We start from the raw sequence: 17,528 nt of genomic DNA, 5'->3' as shown, positions 1-17,528 counted from the left end.
AGAGACATATTTCCCTCAGATTACACAGATCCACAAAGAATTCGAAAACAAATCCAATTTTGATAAACTCCCATATCTACTGGGTGAAATTCCACAGTGTGCCATCACAGCAGCAAGATTTGTGACCTGTAGACTGGCCCCGGCCTAGGTATACTGTAGACTGGCCCAGCCCTAGGTATACTGTAGACTGGCCCAGCCCTAGGTACACTGTAGACTGGCCCAGCCCTAGGTACACTGTAGACTCGCCCAGCCCTAGGTACACTGTAGACTCACCCAGCCCTAGGTATACTGTAGACTGGCCCAGCCCTAGGTACACTGTAGACTGGGCCAGCCCCAGGTATACTGTAGACTGACCCGGCACTAGGTACACTGTAGACTGTCCCAGCCCTAAGTACACTGTAGACTGGCCCAGCCCTAGGTATACTGTAGACTGGCCCAGCCCTAGGTATACTGTAGACTGGCCCAGCCCTAGGTACACTGTAGACTGGGCCAGCCCTAGGTATACTGTAGACTGGGCCAGCCCCAGGTATACTGTAGACTGACCCGGCACTAGGTACACTGTAGACTGGGCCAGCCCCAGGTATACTGTAGACTGGCCCAGCCCTAGGTATACTGCAGACTGGCCCAGCCCTAGGTACACTGTAGACTGGCCCAGCCCTAGGTATATTGTAGATTCACCCAGCCCTAGGTATACTGTAGACTGGCCCAGCCCTAGGTATACTGCAGACTGGCCCAACCCTAGGTACACTGTAGACTGGCCCAGCCCTAGGTACACTGTAGACTGGGCCAGCCCCAGGTATACTGTAGACTGACCCGGCACTAGGTACACTGTAGACTGTCCCAGCCCTAAGTACACTGTAGACTGGCCCAGCCCTAGGTATACTGTAGACTGGCCCAGCCCTAGGTATACTGTAGACTGGCCCAGCCCTAGGTACACTGTAGACTGGGCCAGCCCTAGGTATACTGTAGACTCACCCAGCCCTAGGTATACTGTAGACTGACCCAGCCCTAGGTACACTGTAGACTGGGCCAGCCCTAGGTACACTGTAGACTGGCCCAGCCCTAGGTATACTGTAGACTGGCCCGGCCCTAGGTACACTGTAGACTGGCCCGGCCCTAGGTATACTATAGACTGGCCCGGCCCTAGGTACACTGTAGACTGGCCCGGCCCTAGGTACACTGTAGACTGGCCCAGCCCTAGGTACACTGTAGACTGGCCCAGCCCCAGGTACACTGTAGACTGGCCCAGCCCTAGGTACACTGTAGACTGGCCCGGCCCTAGGTACACTGTATACTGGCCCGGCCCTAGGTATACTGTAGACTGGCCCGGCCCTAGGTATACTGTAGACTGGCCCGGCCCTAGGTATACTGTAGACTGGCCCAGCCCTAGGTACACTGTAGACTGGCCCAGCCCTAGGTACACTGTAGATTCACCCAGCCCTAGGTATACTGTAGACTGGCCCAGCCCTAGGTACACTGTAGACTGGTCCAGCCCTAGGTACACTGTAGACTGGCCCGGCCCTAGGTATACTGTAGACTGGCCCGGCCCTAGGTATACTGTAGACTGGCCCGGCCCTAGGTATACTGTAGACTGGCCCAGCCCTAGGTACACTGTAGACTGGCCCAGCCCTAGGTATACTGTAGATTCACCCAGCCCTAGGTATTCTGTAGACTGACCCAGCCCTAGGTACACTGTAGACTGGCCCGGCCCTAGGTATACTGTAGATTGGCCCGGCCCTAGGTACACTGTAGACTGACCCAACCCTAGGTATACTGTAGACTCACCCTGCCCTAGGTACACTGTAGACTGGCCCGGCCCTAGGTACACTGTAGACTGGCCCAGCCCTAGGTACACTGTAGACTGGCCCAGCCCTAGGTACACTGTAGACTGGCCCAGCCCCAGGTACACTGTAGACTGGCCCGGCCCTAGGTACACTGTAGACTGGCCCGGCCCTAGGTACACTGTAGACTGGCCCGGCCCTAGGTACACTGTAGACTGGCCCAGCCCTAGGTATACTGTAGATTCACCCAGCCCTAGGTATACTGTAGACTGGCCCAGCCCTAGGTACACTGTAGACTGGTCCAGCCCTAGGTACACTGTAGACTGGCCCGGCCCTAGGTATACTGTAGACTGGCCCGGCCCTAGGTATACTGTAGACTGGCCCGGCCCTAGGTATACTGTAGACTGGCCCAGCCCTAGGTACACTGTAGACTGGCCCAGCCCTAGGTATACTGTAGATTCACCCAGCCCTAGGTATACTGTAGACTGGCCCAGCCCTAGGTACACTGTAGACTGGCCCAGCCCTAGGTATACTGTAGATTCACCCAGCCCTAGGTACACTGTAGACTGGCCCAGCCCTAGGTACACTGTAGACTGGCCCAGCCCTAAGTACACTGTACTGTAGACTCACCCAGGCTCTTGGGCAGCAGGTTCTTGATGAACTCAGCGTGGTCTCCTACGTGCAGGACGCTGTAGACGCTGGTGTTCATCAGCTCCTCCTGGTTATACAGCAGGTACTGGGTCACGTTCTCAGACACAAACACTATGTTCCCCTCCATGTTCACCACGAAGAAGAACCCATCCAGAGCCTGGAGGGGGGAGGAAAATAAAATATACCTATATTTACTTGTTGACATTGATTGTTTTCGTCAACTTTCTAGCTTTTAAAAAATATCTACAAGAGACCAAGGGAGAGGAAGAGGTTTGAGTAGAGAGACCAAGGGAGAGACAGAGGTTTGAGTAGAGACCAAGGGAGAGGAGGAGGTTTGAGTAGAGAGACCAAGGGAGAGACAGAGGTTTGAGTAGAGACCAAGGGAGAGGGAGAGGTTTGAGTAGAGAGACCAAGGGAGAGACAGAGGTTTGAGTAGAGAGACCAAGGGAGAGGAGGAGGTTTGAGTAGAGAGACCAAGGGAGAGGAGGAGGTTTGAGTAGAGAGAATAAGGGAGAGGAGGAGGTTTGAGTAGAGACCAAGGGAGAGACAGAGGTTTGAGTAGAGAGACCAAGGGAGAGGAGGAGGTTTGAGTAGAGACCAAGGGAGAGGAAGAGGTTTGAGTAGAGACCAAGGGAGAGACAGAGGTTTGAGTAGAGAGACCAAGGGAGAGGAGGAGGTTTGAGTAGAGACCAAGGGAGAGACAGAGGTTTGAGTAGAGACCAAGGGAGAGACAGAGGTTTGAGTAGAGAGACCAAGGGAGAGACAGAGGTTTGAGTAGAGACCAAGGGAGAGACAGAGGTTTGAGTAGAGAGACCAAGGGAGAGACAGAGGTTTGAGTAGAGAGACCAAGGGAGAGACAGAGGTTTGAGTAGAGACCAAGGGAGAGACAGAGGTTTGAGTAGAGAGACCAAGGGAGAGGAAGAGGTTTGAGTAAAGACCAAGGGAGAGGGAGAGGTTTGAGTAGAGAGACCAAGGGAGAGGAAGAGGTTTGAGTAGAGACCAAGGGAGAGACAGATGTTTGAGTAGAGACCAAGGGAGAGGAAGAGGTTTGAGTAGAGAGACCAAGGGAGAGGGAGAGGTTTGAGTAGAGACCAAGGGAGAGGGAGAGGTTTGAGTAGAGAGACCAAGGGAGAGGGAGAGGTTTGAGTAGAGACCAAGGGAGAGGGAGAGGTTTGAGTAGAGACCAAGGGAGAGGGAGAGGTTTGAGTAGAGACCAAGGGAGAGACAGAGGTTTGAGTAGAGACCAAGGGAGAGACAGAGGTTTGAGTAGAGACCAAGGGAGAGACAGAGGTTTGAGTCAAGAGACCACTCCTTTTACAGTGGTCTCAGGATTCAGCAGGGTATTTAAATAAAAAAGACATCTGTACCTCAAATGGCACCATATTCCCTTTAAAGTGAACTAAATTTGAGCAGGGCCCATAGGCTTTAGTCAAAAGTAGTGCACTACACAGGGGAAAGGGCGCCATTTCAGGCACAGATGTCGACTCAATGGCTCACTCTGAGAAATAGCCTTTGTCGGAACGGAAAGTTACAGGAAATGTCCAAACGTACAAAACAATAACGCTAATAAACCAACACAAATGACCTGCTAATTGTTGTGTTCGTAGAAAGCGACAGGGGTGGGAAGGCATATTAACGATAGCTTTGTTACCAAGGCCTGAGAGTTAATGGACTGTACTGTGTGACAATGGTGGCAGAGGGGTGAGGGAGGGGAGATAGAGGTAGCACACAGAGGGATAGAGAGAGAGTTGGAGAAAGAGACAGAGAGAGAGTTGGAGAAAGAGACAGAGAGAGAGTTGGAGAAAGAGACAGAGAGTTGGAGAAAGAGACAGAGAGAGAGTTGGAGAAAGGGACAGAGAGAGAGTTGGAGAAAGAGACAGAGAGAGAGTTGGAGAAAGAGACAGAGAGAGAGTTGGAGAAAGAGACAGAGAGAGAGTTGGAGAAAGGGACAGAGAGAGAGTTGGAGAAAGGGACAGAGAGAGAGTTGGAGAAAGGGACAGAGAGAGAGTTGGAGAAAGAGACAGTGAGAGAGTTGGAGAAAGAGACCGAGAGAGAGTTGGAGAAAGAGACAGAGAGAGAGTTGGAGAAAGAGACAGAGAGAGAGTTGGAGAAAGAGACAGAGAGAGTTGGAGAAAGAGACAGAGAGAGAGTTGGAGAAAGAGACAGAGAGAGAGTTGGAGAAAGGGACAGAGAGAGAGAGTTGGAGAAAGGGACAGAGAGAGAGTTGGAGAAAGAGACAGAGAGAGAGTTGGAGAAAGAGACAGAGAGAGAGTTGGAGAAAGGGACAGAGAGAGAGTTGGAGAAAGAGACAGAGAGAGAGTTGGAGAAAGAGACAGAGAGAGAGTTGGAGAAAGAGACAGAGAAAGAGTTGGAGAAAGAGACAGAGAGAGAGTTGGAGAAAGGGACAGAGAGAGAGTTGGAGAAAGGGACAGAGAGAGAGTTGGAGAAAGAGACAGAGAGAGAGTTGGAGAAAGAGACAGAGAGAGAGTTGGAGAAAGGGACAGAGCGAGAGAGTTGGAGAAAGGGACAGAGAGAGAGTTGGAGAAAGAGACCGAGAGAGAGTTGGAGAAAGAGACAGAGAGAGAGTTGGAGAAAGAGACAGAGAGAGAGTTGGAGAAAGAGACAGAGAGAGAGTTGGAGAAAGGGACAGAGAGAGAGTTGGAGAAAGAGACAGAGAGAGAGTTGGAGAAAGGGACAGAGAGAGAGTTGGAGAAAGAGACAGAGAGAAAGACAATGGTGTGAAAGCAACCATCCAGTAACAGCCACAGTCCATGCCCTGCTTCATACAATATAACTCATGTATTCCCTATGAGCAATGTCATTATCATCACAGAGAAAGGCCCTGCTCTCTGCTCTCTGGTTCTGTCTCCGGTTCTGTCTCTGTCTGAAGTGGATAGTTCACTCCAACATCAACGTTTGTCAGATGTTTCCATACCTGAAAACGTATGTCATGTGTTAAGAAGCCCTCCTGTTCTCCACTCATTACCTGTATTAACTGCACCTGTTTGAACTCGTTACCTGTATAAAAGACACCTGTACACACACTCAATCAAACAGACTCCAACCTCTCCACAATGGCCAAGACCAGAGAGCTGTGCAAGGACATCAGGGATAAAATTGTAGACCTGCACAAGGCTGGGATGGGCTACAGGACAATAGGCAAGCAGCTTGGTGAGAAGGCAACAACTGTTGGCGCAATTATTAGAAAATGGAAGAAGTTCAAGATGACGGTCAATCACCCTCTGTCTGGGGCTCCATGCAAGATCTCACCTCGTGGGGCATCAATGATCATGAGGAAGGTGAGGGATCAGCCCAAAACTACACGGCAGGACCTGGTCAATGACCTGAAGAGAGCTGGGACCACAGTCTCAAAGAAAACCATTAGTAACACACTACGCCGTCATGGATTAAAATCCTGCAGCGCACGCAAGGTCCCCCTGCTCAAGCCAGCGCATGTCCAGGCCCGTCTGAAGTTTGCCAATGACCATCTGGATGATCCAGAGGAGAAATGGGAGAAGGTCATGTGGTCTGATGAGACAAAAATAGAGCTTTTTGGTCTAAACTCCACTCGCCGTGTTTGGAGGAAGAAGAAGCATGGAGGTGGAAACATCATTCTTTGGGGATGCTTTTCTGCAAAGGGGACAGGACGACTGCACCGTATTGAGGGGAGGATGGATGGGGCCATGTATTGCGAGATCTTGGCCAACAACTTCCTTCCCTCAGTAAGAGCATTGAAGATGGGTCGTGGCTGGGTCTTCCAGCATGACAACGACCCAAAACACACAGCCAGGGCAACTAAGGAGTGGCTCCGTAAGAAGCATCTCAAGGTCCTGGAGTGGCCTAGCCAGTCTCCAGACCTGAACCCAATAGTAAATCTTTGGAGGGAGCTGAAAGTCCGTATTGCCCAGCGACAACCCCGAAACTTGAAGAATCTGGAGAAGGTCTGTATGGAGGAGTCGGCCAAAATCCCTGCTGCAGTGTGTGCAAACCTGGTCAAGAACTACAGGAAACGTATGATCTCTGTAATTGCAAACAAAGGTTTCTGTACCAAATATTAAGTTCTGCTTTTCTGATGTATCAAATACTTATGTCATGCAATAAAATGCAAATTAATTACTTAAAAATCATGCAATGTGATTTTCTGGATTTTTGTTTTAGATTCCGTCTCTCACAGTTGAAGTGTACCTATGATAAAAATTACAGACCTCTACATGCTTTGTAAGTAGAAAAACCTGCAAAATCGGCAGTGTATCAAATACTTGTTCTCCCCACTGTATATATATATATATATATATATATATATATATATATATATATATATATATACATATACACACACACACACACTACCGGTCAAAAGTTTTAGAACATCCACTCATTCAAGGGATTTTCTTTATTTTTTCTATTTTCTACATTGTAGAATAATAGTGAAGACATCAAAACTATGAAATAACATATGGAATTAAGTAGTAACCCAAAAAATGTGCTAACAGACAGGCTAACTGGCTAGCTAACTGGCTAGGGACTAACTGACTGGCTAGCTAACTGACTGGCTAGGGACTAACTGACAGGCTAACTGGCTAGGGACTAACTGACTGGCTAGCTAACTGGCTAGGGACTAACTGACTGGCTAACTGGCTAGCTAACTGGCTAGGGACTAACTGACAGGCTAACTGGCTAGGGACTAACTGACTGGCTAGCTAACTGGCTAGGGACTAACTGACTGGCTAACTGGCTAGGGACTAACTGACTGGCTAGCTAACTGGCTAGGGACTAACTGACTGGCTAACTGGCTAGGGACTAACTGACTGGCTAGCTAACTGGCTAGGGACTAACTGACAGGCTAACTGGCTAGGGACTAACTGACTGGCTAGCTAACTGGCTAGGGACTAACTGACTGGCTAGCTAACTGGCTAGGGACTAACTGACTGGCTAGCTAACTGGCTAGGGACTAACTGACAGGCTAACTGGCTAGGGACTAACTGACTGGCTAGCTAACTGGCTAGGGACTAACTGACAGGCTAACTGGCTAGGGACTAACTGACTGGCTAGCTAACTGGCTAGGGACTAACTGACAGGCTAACTGGCTAGCTAACTGGCTAGGGACTAACTGACTGGCTAGCTAACTGGCTAGGGACTAACTGACAGGCTAACTGGCTAGGGACTAACTGACTGGCTAGCTAACTGGCTAGGGACTAACTGACAGGCTAACTGGCTAGGGACTAACTGACAGGCTAACTGGCTAGGGACTAACTGACTGGCTAGCTAACTGGCTAGGGACTAACTGACAGGCTAACTGGCTAGGGACTAACTGACTGGCTAGCTAACTGGCTAGGGACTAACTGACAGGCTAACTGGCTAGGGACTAACTGACTGGCTAGGGACTAACTGACTGGCTAGCTAACTGGCTAGGGACTAACTGACTGGCTAGCTAACTGACTGGCTAGGGACTAACTGACTGGCTAGGGACTAACTGACTGGCTAGCTAACTGGCTAGGGACTAACTGACTGGCTAGCTAACTGACTGGCTAGGGACTAACTGACTGGCTAGGGACTAACTGACTGGCTAGCTAACTGGCTAGGGACTAACTGACTGGCTAGCTAACTGACTGGCTAGGGACTAACTGACTGGCTAGGGACTAACTGACTGGCTAGGGACTAACTGACTGGCTAGCTAACTGGCTAGGGACTAACTGACTGGCTAGCTAACTGACTGGCTAGGGACTAACTGACTGGCTAGGGACTAACTGACTGGCTAGCTAACTGGCTAGGGACTAACTGACTGGCTAGCTAACTGACTGGCTAGGGACTAACTGACAGGCTGACTGGCTAACTGGCTAGGGACTAACTTACTGGCTAGCTGACTGGCTAGGGACTAACTAACTGACTGGCTAGCTAACTGACTGGCTAGGGACTAACTGACAGGCTGACTGGCTAACTGGCTAGGGACTAACTTACTGGCTAGCTGACTGGCTAGGGACTAACTAACTGACTGGCTAGCTAACTGGCTAGCTAACTGGCTAGGGACTAACTGACTGGCTAGGGACTAACTAACTGACTGGCTAGCTAACTGGCTAGGGACTAACTAACTGACTGGCTAGCTAACTGGCTAGGGACTAACTGACATGCTGACTGGCTAGCTAACTGGCTAGGGACTAACTGACTAGCTAGGACCTAACTAACTGACTAGCTAGCTAACTGGCTAGGGACTAACTGACATGCTGACTGGCTAGGGACTAACTGACAGGCTGACTGGCTAGGGACTAACTGACTGGCTAGCTGACTGGCTAGGGACTAACTGACAGGCTAGGGACTAACTGACTGGCTAGGGACTAACTGACTGGCTAGGGACTAACTGACTGGCTAGCTAACTGACAGGCTGACTGGTCAGCTAACTGACAGGCTGACTGGCTAGGGACTAACTGACTGGCTAGGGACTAGCTGACTGGCTAGGGACTAGCTGACTGGCTAGCTAACTGACAGGCTGACTGGCTAGGGACTGGCTGACTGGCTAGGGACTAGCTGACTGCCTAGGGACTAGCTGACTGGCTAGCTAACTGACAGGCTGACTGGCTAGGGACTAACTGACAGGCTAGGGACTAACTGACAGGCTAGCTAACTGACAGGCTGACTGGCTAGGGACTAACTGACAGGCTGACTGGCTAGGGACTAACTGACAGGCTAGGGACTGGCTGACTGGCTAGCTAACTGACAGGCTGACTGGTTGACTGACTACAGCCATGCTGAGTTAGTGTGTCCTCTCTCTTCCTGGTCATTTTCTGCAGACAAATGAAGCAGAAATGTGTACTATGATTTCATCTGGTTGTAAATCACGGGTCTGCTGTGGTGTTTCTACACTGCTGTGATTTCATCTGGTTGTAAATCACAGGTCTGCTGTGGTGTTTCTACACTGCTATGATTTCATCTGGTTGTAAATCACAGGTCTGCTGTGGTGTTTCTACACTGCTGTGATTTCATCTGGTTGTAAATCACAGGTCTGCTGTGGTGTTTCTACACTGCTATGATTTCATCTGGTTGTAAATCACAGGTCTGCTGTGGTGTTTCTACACTGCTGTGATTTCATCTGGTTGTAAATCACAGGTCTGCTGTGGTGTTTCTACACTGCTGTGATTTCATCTGGTTGTAAATCACAGGTCTGCTGTGGTGTTTCTACACTGCTGTGATTTCATCTGGTTGTAAATCACAGGTCTGCTGTGGTGTTTCTACACTGCTGTGATTTCATCTGGTTGTAAATCACAGGTCTGCTGTGGTGTTTCTACACTGCTGTGATTTCATCTGGTTGTAAATCACAGGTCTGCTGTGGTGTTTCTACACTGCTGTGATTTCATCTGGTTGTAAATCACAGGTCTGCTGTGGTGTTTCTACACTGCTGTGATTTCATCTGGTTGTAAATCACGGGTCTGCTGTGGTGTTTCTACACTGCTGTGATTTCATCTGGTTGTAAATCACAGGTCTGCTGTGGTGTTTCTACATTGCTATGATTTCATCTGGTTGTAAATCACAGGTCTGCTGTGGTGTTTCTACACTGCTGTGATTTCATCTGGTTGTAAATCACGGGTCTGCTGTGGTGTTTCTACACTGCTGTGATTTCATCTGGTTGTAAATCACAGGTCTGCTGTGGTGTTTCTACACTGCTGTGATTTCATCTGGTTGTAAATCACGGGTCTGCTGTGGTGTTTCTACACTGCTGTGATTTCATCTGGTTGTAAATCACTGGTCTGCTGTGGTGTTTCTACACTGCTGTGATTTCATCTGGTTGTAAATCACAGGTCTGCTGTGGTGTTTCTACACTGCTGTGATTTCATCTGGTTGTAAATCACGGGTCTGCTGTGGTGTGCTGAGCAACGTCCCCGTTGTCCCCCACAGCCGACAGACCGCCAATACGCACAGCGACTGAAGTGCCTCTGACGTATAGTTGCAAAACAACACCCACAGCCTCGCTGCCTGCCTGCCTGCCTGCCTGCCTCGCTGCCTGCCTGCCTGCCTGCCTGATGAATCAGTTCATTCAGCCCTCTCGTCCCTCCTCCCATTCCTCTCTTCTCTCTGTTCACTGTCTCCTGTCAGGATAATATTAATAGCTCTGGAGGTCCACCGTCACTGAATCCACATGCAACTCTGCTAAATATAGCCACTTTCTCTCTCTCTCTCTCTCCACTGCCTCCCACTCCACTGTCCTTCCCTCTCCCCGTCTCTCCCTCCTGCCTGCTTTCCCATCTGTTGGCTGCCGGTGGATGGAGGGACGGACAGGGAGACCAGCGCTTCACACCCACACTCTCCCTCTTTCTCTCCCTCTCCCTACTGAGTACGGACTCTGTTCGCTCGCGCCGTAGACATAGGCTGTCGGCAGGAAACGCCCCCCACGTGTCAGCATGTAAAAGCAACCTTGGTTTTGAATGAACTGCCTGGATATAACCCAGCCCGACCCAACCTAGCCCAGCCCAACCTAGCCCAACCCAGCCTAACCCAACCCAGCCTAACCCAACCTAGCCCAACCCAGCCCAACCCAGCCCAGCCCAACCCAACCCAGCCTAGCACAACCCAACCCAACCCAACCCAGCACAACCCAACCCAGCCCAGCACAACCCAGCCCAGCCCGGCCCAGCCCAACCCAGCCCAGCCCAACCCAGCCCAGCCCAACCCAGCCCGGCCCAGCCCAACCCGGCCCAACCCAGCCCAGCCCAACCCAACCCAGCCCAGCCCAACCCAGCCCGGCCCAGCCCAACCCGGCCCAACCCAGCCCAGCCCAACCCAACCCAGCCCAGCCCAACCCAACCCAGCCCAACCCGGCACAACCCAACCCAGCAGTAGCAGCAGCTCTCAGACTCACCTCCAGCATCATTGGTCCGAGAGCCTCCTTGTCGATGACGGATTGGCCCGTTGATGAGATGTCCGCCTTCTGTACCTCCTCCTCATTGGCTGCTGCTGCTTTCTCTGTGGGAGAGAAAGCCAATCAGATTCATGTTTCTTTCTTTTTCTTTACCTCATAGCCTCATCAACAGATACAAACCTTAAACTGAGAGACAAAGACTGGCTCTAGTCTGAGAGAAATGGCACCCTAGTACATCGAGCCCATCAAAAGTAGTGCACTACAAATGTAATAGGGTGCTATTTGGGACGAGAAGAACATGCTGTTCATTTGGATCGCTCAGCTACCTCCTCTTCCTTCTTCCTGTTTAATAGAGATTCAGTTAGACTGTTAGAGAAAGTAACCGCCCGAGGATCTCTTTTAACATTTACTCTTCCTTCTTCCTGTTTAATAGAGATTCAGTTAGACTGTTAGAGAAAGTAACCGCCCGAGGATCTCTTTTAACATTTACTCTTCCTTCTTCCTGTTTAATAGAGATTCAGTTAGACTGTTAGAGAAAGTAACCGCCCGAGGATCTCTTTTAACATTTACCCTTCCTTCTTCCTGTTTAATAGAGATTCAGTTAGACTGTTAGAGAAAGTAACCGCCCGAGGATCTCTTTTAACATTTACTCTTCCTTCTTCCTGTTTAATAGAGATTCAGTTAGACTGTTAGAGAAAGTAACCGCCCGAGGATCTCTTTTAACATTTACTCTTCCTTCTTCCTGTTTAATAGAGATTCAGTTAGACTGTTAGAGAAAGTAACCGCCCGAGGATCCCTTTTAACATTTACTCTTCCTTCTTCCTGTTTAATAGAGATTCAGTTAGACTGTTAGAGAAAGTAACCGCCTGAGGATCTCTTTTAACATTTACTCTTCCTTCTTCCTGTTTAATAGAGATTCAGTTAGACTGTTAGAGAAAGTAACCGCCCGAGGATCTCTTTTAACATTTACCCTTCCTTCTTCCTGTTTAATAGAGATTCAGTTAGACTGTTAGAGAAAGTAACCGCCCGAGGATCTCTTTTAACATTTACTCTTCCTTCTTCCTGTTTAATAGAGATTCAGTTAGACTGTTAGAGAAAGTAACCGCCCGAGGATCTCTTTTAACATTTACTCTTCCTTCTTCCTGTTTAATAGAGATTCAGTTAGACTGTTAGAGAAAGTAACCGCCCGAGGATCTCTTTTAACATTTACTCTTCCTTCTTCCTGTTTAATAGAGATTCAGTTAAACTGTTAGAGAAAGTAACAGCCCGAGGATCTCTTTTTGTCACGTTCCTGACCTGTTTTCTTTTGTCTTGCATTTATTTAGTTGGTCAGGGCGTGAGTTGGGTGGGTTTGTCTGTGTGATTTTCTATGTTGGGATTTTGTGTTCGGCCTGGTATGATTCTCAATCAGAGGCAGCTGTCAATCGTTGTCCCTGATTGAGAATCATACTAAGGCAGCCGGGGTTTCACGTGTGTTTTGTGGGTGTTTGTTTCCGTGTTTGTATTCGTGCCACACGGGACTGTTGTCGGTTGTACTCATTTTTGTTATTTTGTTTCGTGTTAGTGTTCAGTTTCGTTTTAATAAATGATCATGAGCACTACCCATTCTGCGTGTTGGTCCGATCCATGCTCCTCCTCGACTGAGGAGGAGAACGACTATGACGACCGTTACAGAAACACCCACCAAAAAAGGATCAAGCAGAGTGGGAACAGACAGCAGCAGCAGCAGAGACCGAGGACACAGGACTCGTGGACTTGGGAAGAGATCTTGGACGGCAAAGGACCCTGGGCTCAGCCAGGGGAATATCGCCGTCCCAAGGCGGAGTTGGAGGCAGCGAAGGCAGAGAGGCGCTGGTATGAGGAGGCAGCGCGGCGACGCGGTTGGGAGCCCGAGAGTCAGACCCAAAAATTTCTTGGGGGGGGGGCACACGCGGAGTGTGGCAAAGCCGGGTAGGATACCTGAGCCAACTCCCCGTGCTTACCGTGGAGTGAGAGGGCGTCGTACTGGTCAGACACCGTGTTATGCGGTAAAGCGCACGGTGTCCCCAGTACGCGTGCTTAGTCCAGTGCAGGCTATTCCACCTTGCCGCACTGGTCGGGCTAGGTTGGGCATCGAGCCGGGTGTCATGAAGCCGGCCCAACGCATCTGGCCTCCAGTGCGTCTCCTCGGGCCGGCGTACATGGCACCAGCCTTACAAATGGTGTCCCCGGTTTGCCAGCATAGCCCAGTGCGGGTTTTTCCACCTCGCCGCACTGGCAGGGCTACGGGGACCATTCAAACTGGTAAGGTTGGGCAGGCTCGGTGCTCAAGAGCACGTGCCCTCCTTCACGGTCCGGTTTTTCCGGTGCCACCTCCACGTATCAGTCCTCCGGTGGAAGCCCCCCGCACCAGGCTGTTTCTCCGTCTTCTCTCTCCAGTTGCTCCCACCTGTCCAGCGCTGTCAGAGCCTTCCTCCTCTCCAGCGCAGCCGCTGTCTGAACTGTCTGCCTGCCCAGCGCTGTCTGAACTGTCTGCCTGCCCAGCGCTGTCTGAGCTGCCTGCCTGCACAGCACCGTCAGAGCTGTCCGTCTGTCCCGAGCCGTCAGAGCTGTCCGTCTGTCCCGAGCCGTCAGAGCTGTCCGTCTGTCCCGAGCCGTCAGAGCCGTCCGTCTGTCCCGAGCCGTCAGAGCCGCCCGTCTGTCCCGAGCCGTCAGAGCCGTCCGCCAGACAGGAGCAGCCAGAGCCGTCCGCCAGACAGGAGCAGCCAGAGCCTTCCGCCAGACAGGAGCAGCCAGAGCCTTCCGCCGGGCCATGAGCAGCCAGAGCCGCCAGCCAGCCATGAGCAGCCAGAGCCGTCCAGCCATGAGCAGCCAGAGCCGTCCAGCCATGAGCAGCCAGAGCCGTCCAGCCAGGACCAGCCAGAGGCGTCCAGCCAGGACCAGCCAGAGCCGTCCAACCAGGATCCGCCAGAGCCGGCCAGCTAGGATCCGCCAGAGCCGGCCAGCCAGGATCCGCCAGAGCCGGCCAGCCAGGATCCGCCAGAGCCGGCCAGCCAGGATCCGTCCCTCAGTCCGGTGCTGCCCCTCAGTCCGGTGTTGCCCCTCATTCCGGTGTTGCCCCTCATTCCGGTGTTGCCCCTCAGTCCGGTGCTGCCCCTCAGTCCGGTGCTGCCCCTCAGTCCGGTGCTGCCCCTTAGTCCGGTGCTGCCCCTTAATCTAGTGGGGTTAATTTGGAGGAGGCTACGGAAGAGGGGATTGACTATGGTGGGGTGGGGACAACGACCAGCGCCAGAGCCGCCACCGTGGACAGACGCCCACCCAGACCCTCCCCTAGAGTTTATGCTGGTGCGCCCGGAGTTCGCACCTTAAGGGGGGGGTTATGTCACGTTCCTGACCTGTTTTCTTTTGTCTTGTATTTATTTAGTTGGTCAGGGCGTGAGTTGGGTGGGTTTGTCTGTGTGATTTTCTATGTTGGGATTTTGTGTTCGGCCTGGTATGATTCTCAATCAGAGGCAGCTGTCAATCGTTGTCCCTGATTGAGAATCATACTAAGGCAGCCGGGGTTTCACGTGTGTTTTGTGGGTGTTTGTTTCCGTGTTTGTATTCGTGCCACACGGGACTGTTGTCGGTTGTACTCATTTTTGTTATTTTGTTTCGTGTTAGTGTTCAGTTTCGTTTTAATAAATGATCATGAGCACTACCCACTCTGCGTGTTGGTCCGATCCATGCTCCTCCTCGACTGAGGAGGAGAACGACTATGACGACCGTTATACTTTTAACATTTACTCTTCCTTCTTCCTGTTTAATAGAGATTCAGTTAGACTGTTAGAGAAAGTAACCGCCCGAGGATCTCTTTTAACATTTACTCTTCCTTCTTCCTGTTTAATAGAGAGAATAACAGATCTTCAAAGGGAGGATAAACGTATCCATCTCTTATACAATAATCAAATGAATGTCAAACGAGTCCTAATGTAGGCTGTGTGATCCCATTAATAATCCAGACCTTATCAGAGACATTCACCCTCAAATCCCTCATTACAATCACTGACCTATATGAGAGACATCACACAGACAGTCCCAAATGGCATCCCTATTCCCTTAAAAGTGCACTTCTCTTGACAAGTGCCCGTGGGGAAACCCATAGGTCAAAGGTTACGCACTATGCAGTGGATAGGGTGCCATCTCTCTCTCTCTCTCCCACAGCCAATCTTCTCTCCTCACTGATCTCACAAAGGAGATTCACGCACAGCGTATTGTCTAGACACCACCCGCTGCCATGTCACTAACTGGGGCACGAACTGTGTGTGTGTGTGTGTGTGTGTGTGTGTGTGTGTGTGTGTGTGTGTGTGTGTGTGTGTGTGTGTGTGTGTGTGTGTGTGTGTGTGTGTGTGTGTGTGTGTGTGTGTGTGTGTGTGTGTGTGTGTGTGTGTGTGCACAGCATGAAGCTTTCACGCGGGTGTCGGGCAGCAAGATGGATGGTCATTGTCAACGCAAGAAAAAGACCGCTAAAGTCATTATGGAAAGAACGTCGCCCTTCCTCCAACTGAGTAAACAACTTCTGTTGTTTACAAGGTAGGCAATACAAGGTAGGCAATACAAGGTAGGCAATACAAGGTAGGAAATACAAGGTAGGCAATACAAGGTAGGCAATACAAGGTAAGCAATACAAGGTAGGCAATACAAGGTAGGCAATACAAGGTAGGCAATACAAGGTAGGCAATACAAGGTAGGCAATACAAGGTAGGGAGCAGATAAATAAGGTCAGATGGTTTGCCGTTGCAGCAACATGAAGTATAGAGATGAGGAGTTAGTGTATGACACGCATCCCAAAGAGCATCCTATCCTCTATATAGTACACTACGTTTGACCAGGGCCCATAGGGAATAGGGTACACTACGTTTGACCAGGGCCCATAGGGAATAGGGGTGCCACTTGGTACGCACCCTAAATGTATCCTCTATGTACAGTTTATGAGGCTCCATACCTCCTCCATTCAGGGATTGTGTTTTAGTAGGCATGTTGAGAGTCCCTATATTCAGAGCAAAAGTCTGCCCTACTTCTAAACATGATGCTGAGGAGGAGGAGACGGTGTGGCTAAAACAGAGAGGGGGACGTATTAGAGTGTCGCACCAGTTTCACGTGAGACCATATGGCAGGGGGAGACCGGTACACGGGAGGAGAGGAAGGATGGGGGGGGCGCTAGTAGGCTGGCAGCAAACACACACTGAGCTCTTCCACAGTGTGAAAACAGAGCCGGAAGACTAGCCAACGAGAAGCAGCAGGCTTCATTCTGCATCGCACGCACGCACGCACGCACGCACGCACGCACGCACACTGTGTGTGTCAGCAGGTCTTGAGCAGACCCAGCAGGCTCCAGTAAACCAGCACAGCTGACGCGAGTACAACATCATCACTCACTGTCTCACACAGACACACACACACACACACTCACACTCACAATGTTATTTGTATATAATCTTGGTCCATTCTCTGTATATTGTCCTAATAGGAACCATTGGGTATAATGTGTAGGACTTTATTACCAAATGATATGTTACAGAGCTGAACGACTGGTTGTATATGTGACAGAGTGGTGTGTGTGTGTGTGTGTGTGTGTGTGTGTGTGTGTGTGTGTGTGTGTGTGTGTGTGTGTGTGTGTGTGTGTGTGTGTGTGTGTGTGTGTGTGTGTGTGTTTGTGTTTAGTTTATTAATTCGACCATTTTATAAAACACGCAATAAAGTCTGGGAATTATTTCCATTGTTAAATCATGGAGGATTACATGATAAGGATAACAAACACAGGATAACAAACACACCACGATAGAGAGATAATAAAACACAGTATGACAGAGAGATAATACAACACAGTACGACAGAGAGATAATAAAACACAGTATGACAGAGAGATAATAAAACACAGTATGACAGAGAGATAATACAACACAGCATGACAGAGAGATAATACAACACAGCATGACAGAGAGATAATAAAACACAGCATGACAGAGATAATAAAACACAGTATGGCAGAGAGATAATAAAACACAGCATGACAGAGAGATAATAAAACACACCATGACAGAGATAATAAAACACAGTATGACAGAGAGATAATAAAACACAGTATGACAGAGAGATAATAAAACACAGCATGACAGATAATAAAACACAGCATGACAGAGAGATAATAATAAAACACACCACGACAGAGATAATAAAAAAAAAACACCACGATAGAGAGATAATAACACACAGCATGACAGAGATAA

General features: G+C 49.9%; 1 protein-coding gene across 3 annotated transcripts in view; it reads right to left on the bottom strand.

The window, feature by feature from the left end:
* The window catches only part of LOC139583259 (nuclear receptor coactivator 2-like), a 242,172-nt gene that overhangs the window by 100,738 nt on the left and 123,906 nt on the right, over window positions 1-17,528 (bottom strand). For all 3 annotated transcript variants that reach the window (XM_071414135.1, XM_071414136.1, XM_071414137.1), the window contains exons 4-5: window positions 11,281-11,384; window positions 2,412-2,589 (exon numbers count right to left, since the gene is read on the bottom strand). In XM_071414135.1, coding sequence (XP_071270236.1) covers window positions 2,412-2,589; window positions 11,281-11,384 — 282 coding nt within the window. The remainder of the gene's footprint in view (window positions 1-2,411; window positions 2,590-11,280; window positions 11,385-17,528) is intronic.

Source organism: Salvelinus alpinus, chromosome 8, assembly GCF_045679555.1.
Source record: "Salvelinus alpinus chromosome 8, SLU_Salpinus.1, whole genome shotgun sequence".
Taxonomy (NCBI): domain Eukaryota; kingdom Metazoa; phylum Chordata; class Actinopteri; order Salmoniformes; family Salmonidae; genus Salvelinus; species Salvelinus alpinus.
This window is presented reverse-complemented; position numbering and strand designations above follow the sequence as displayed.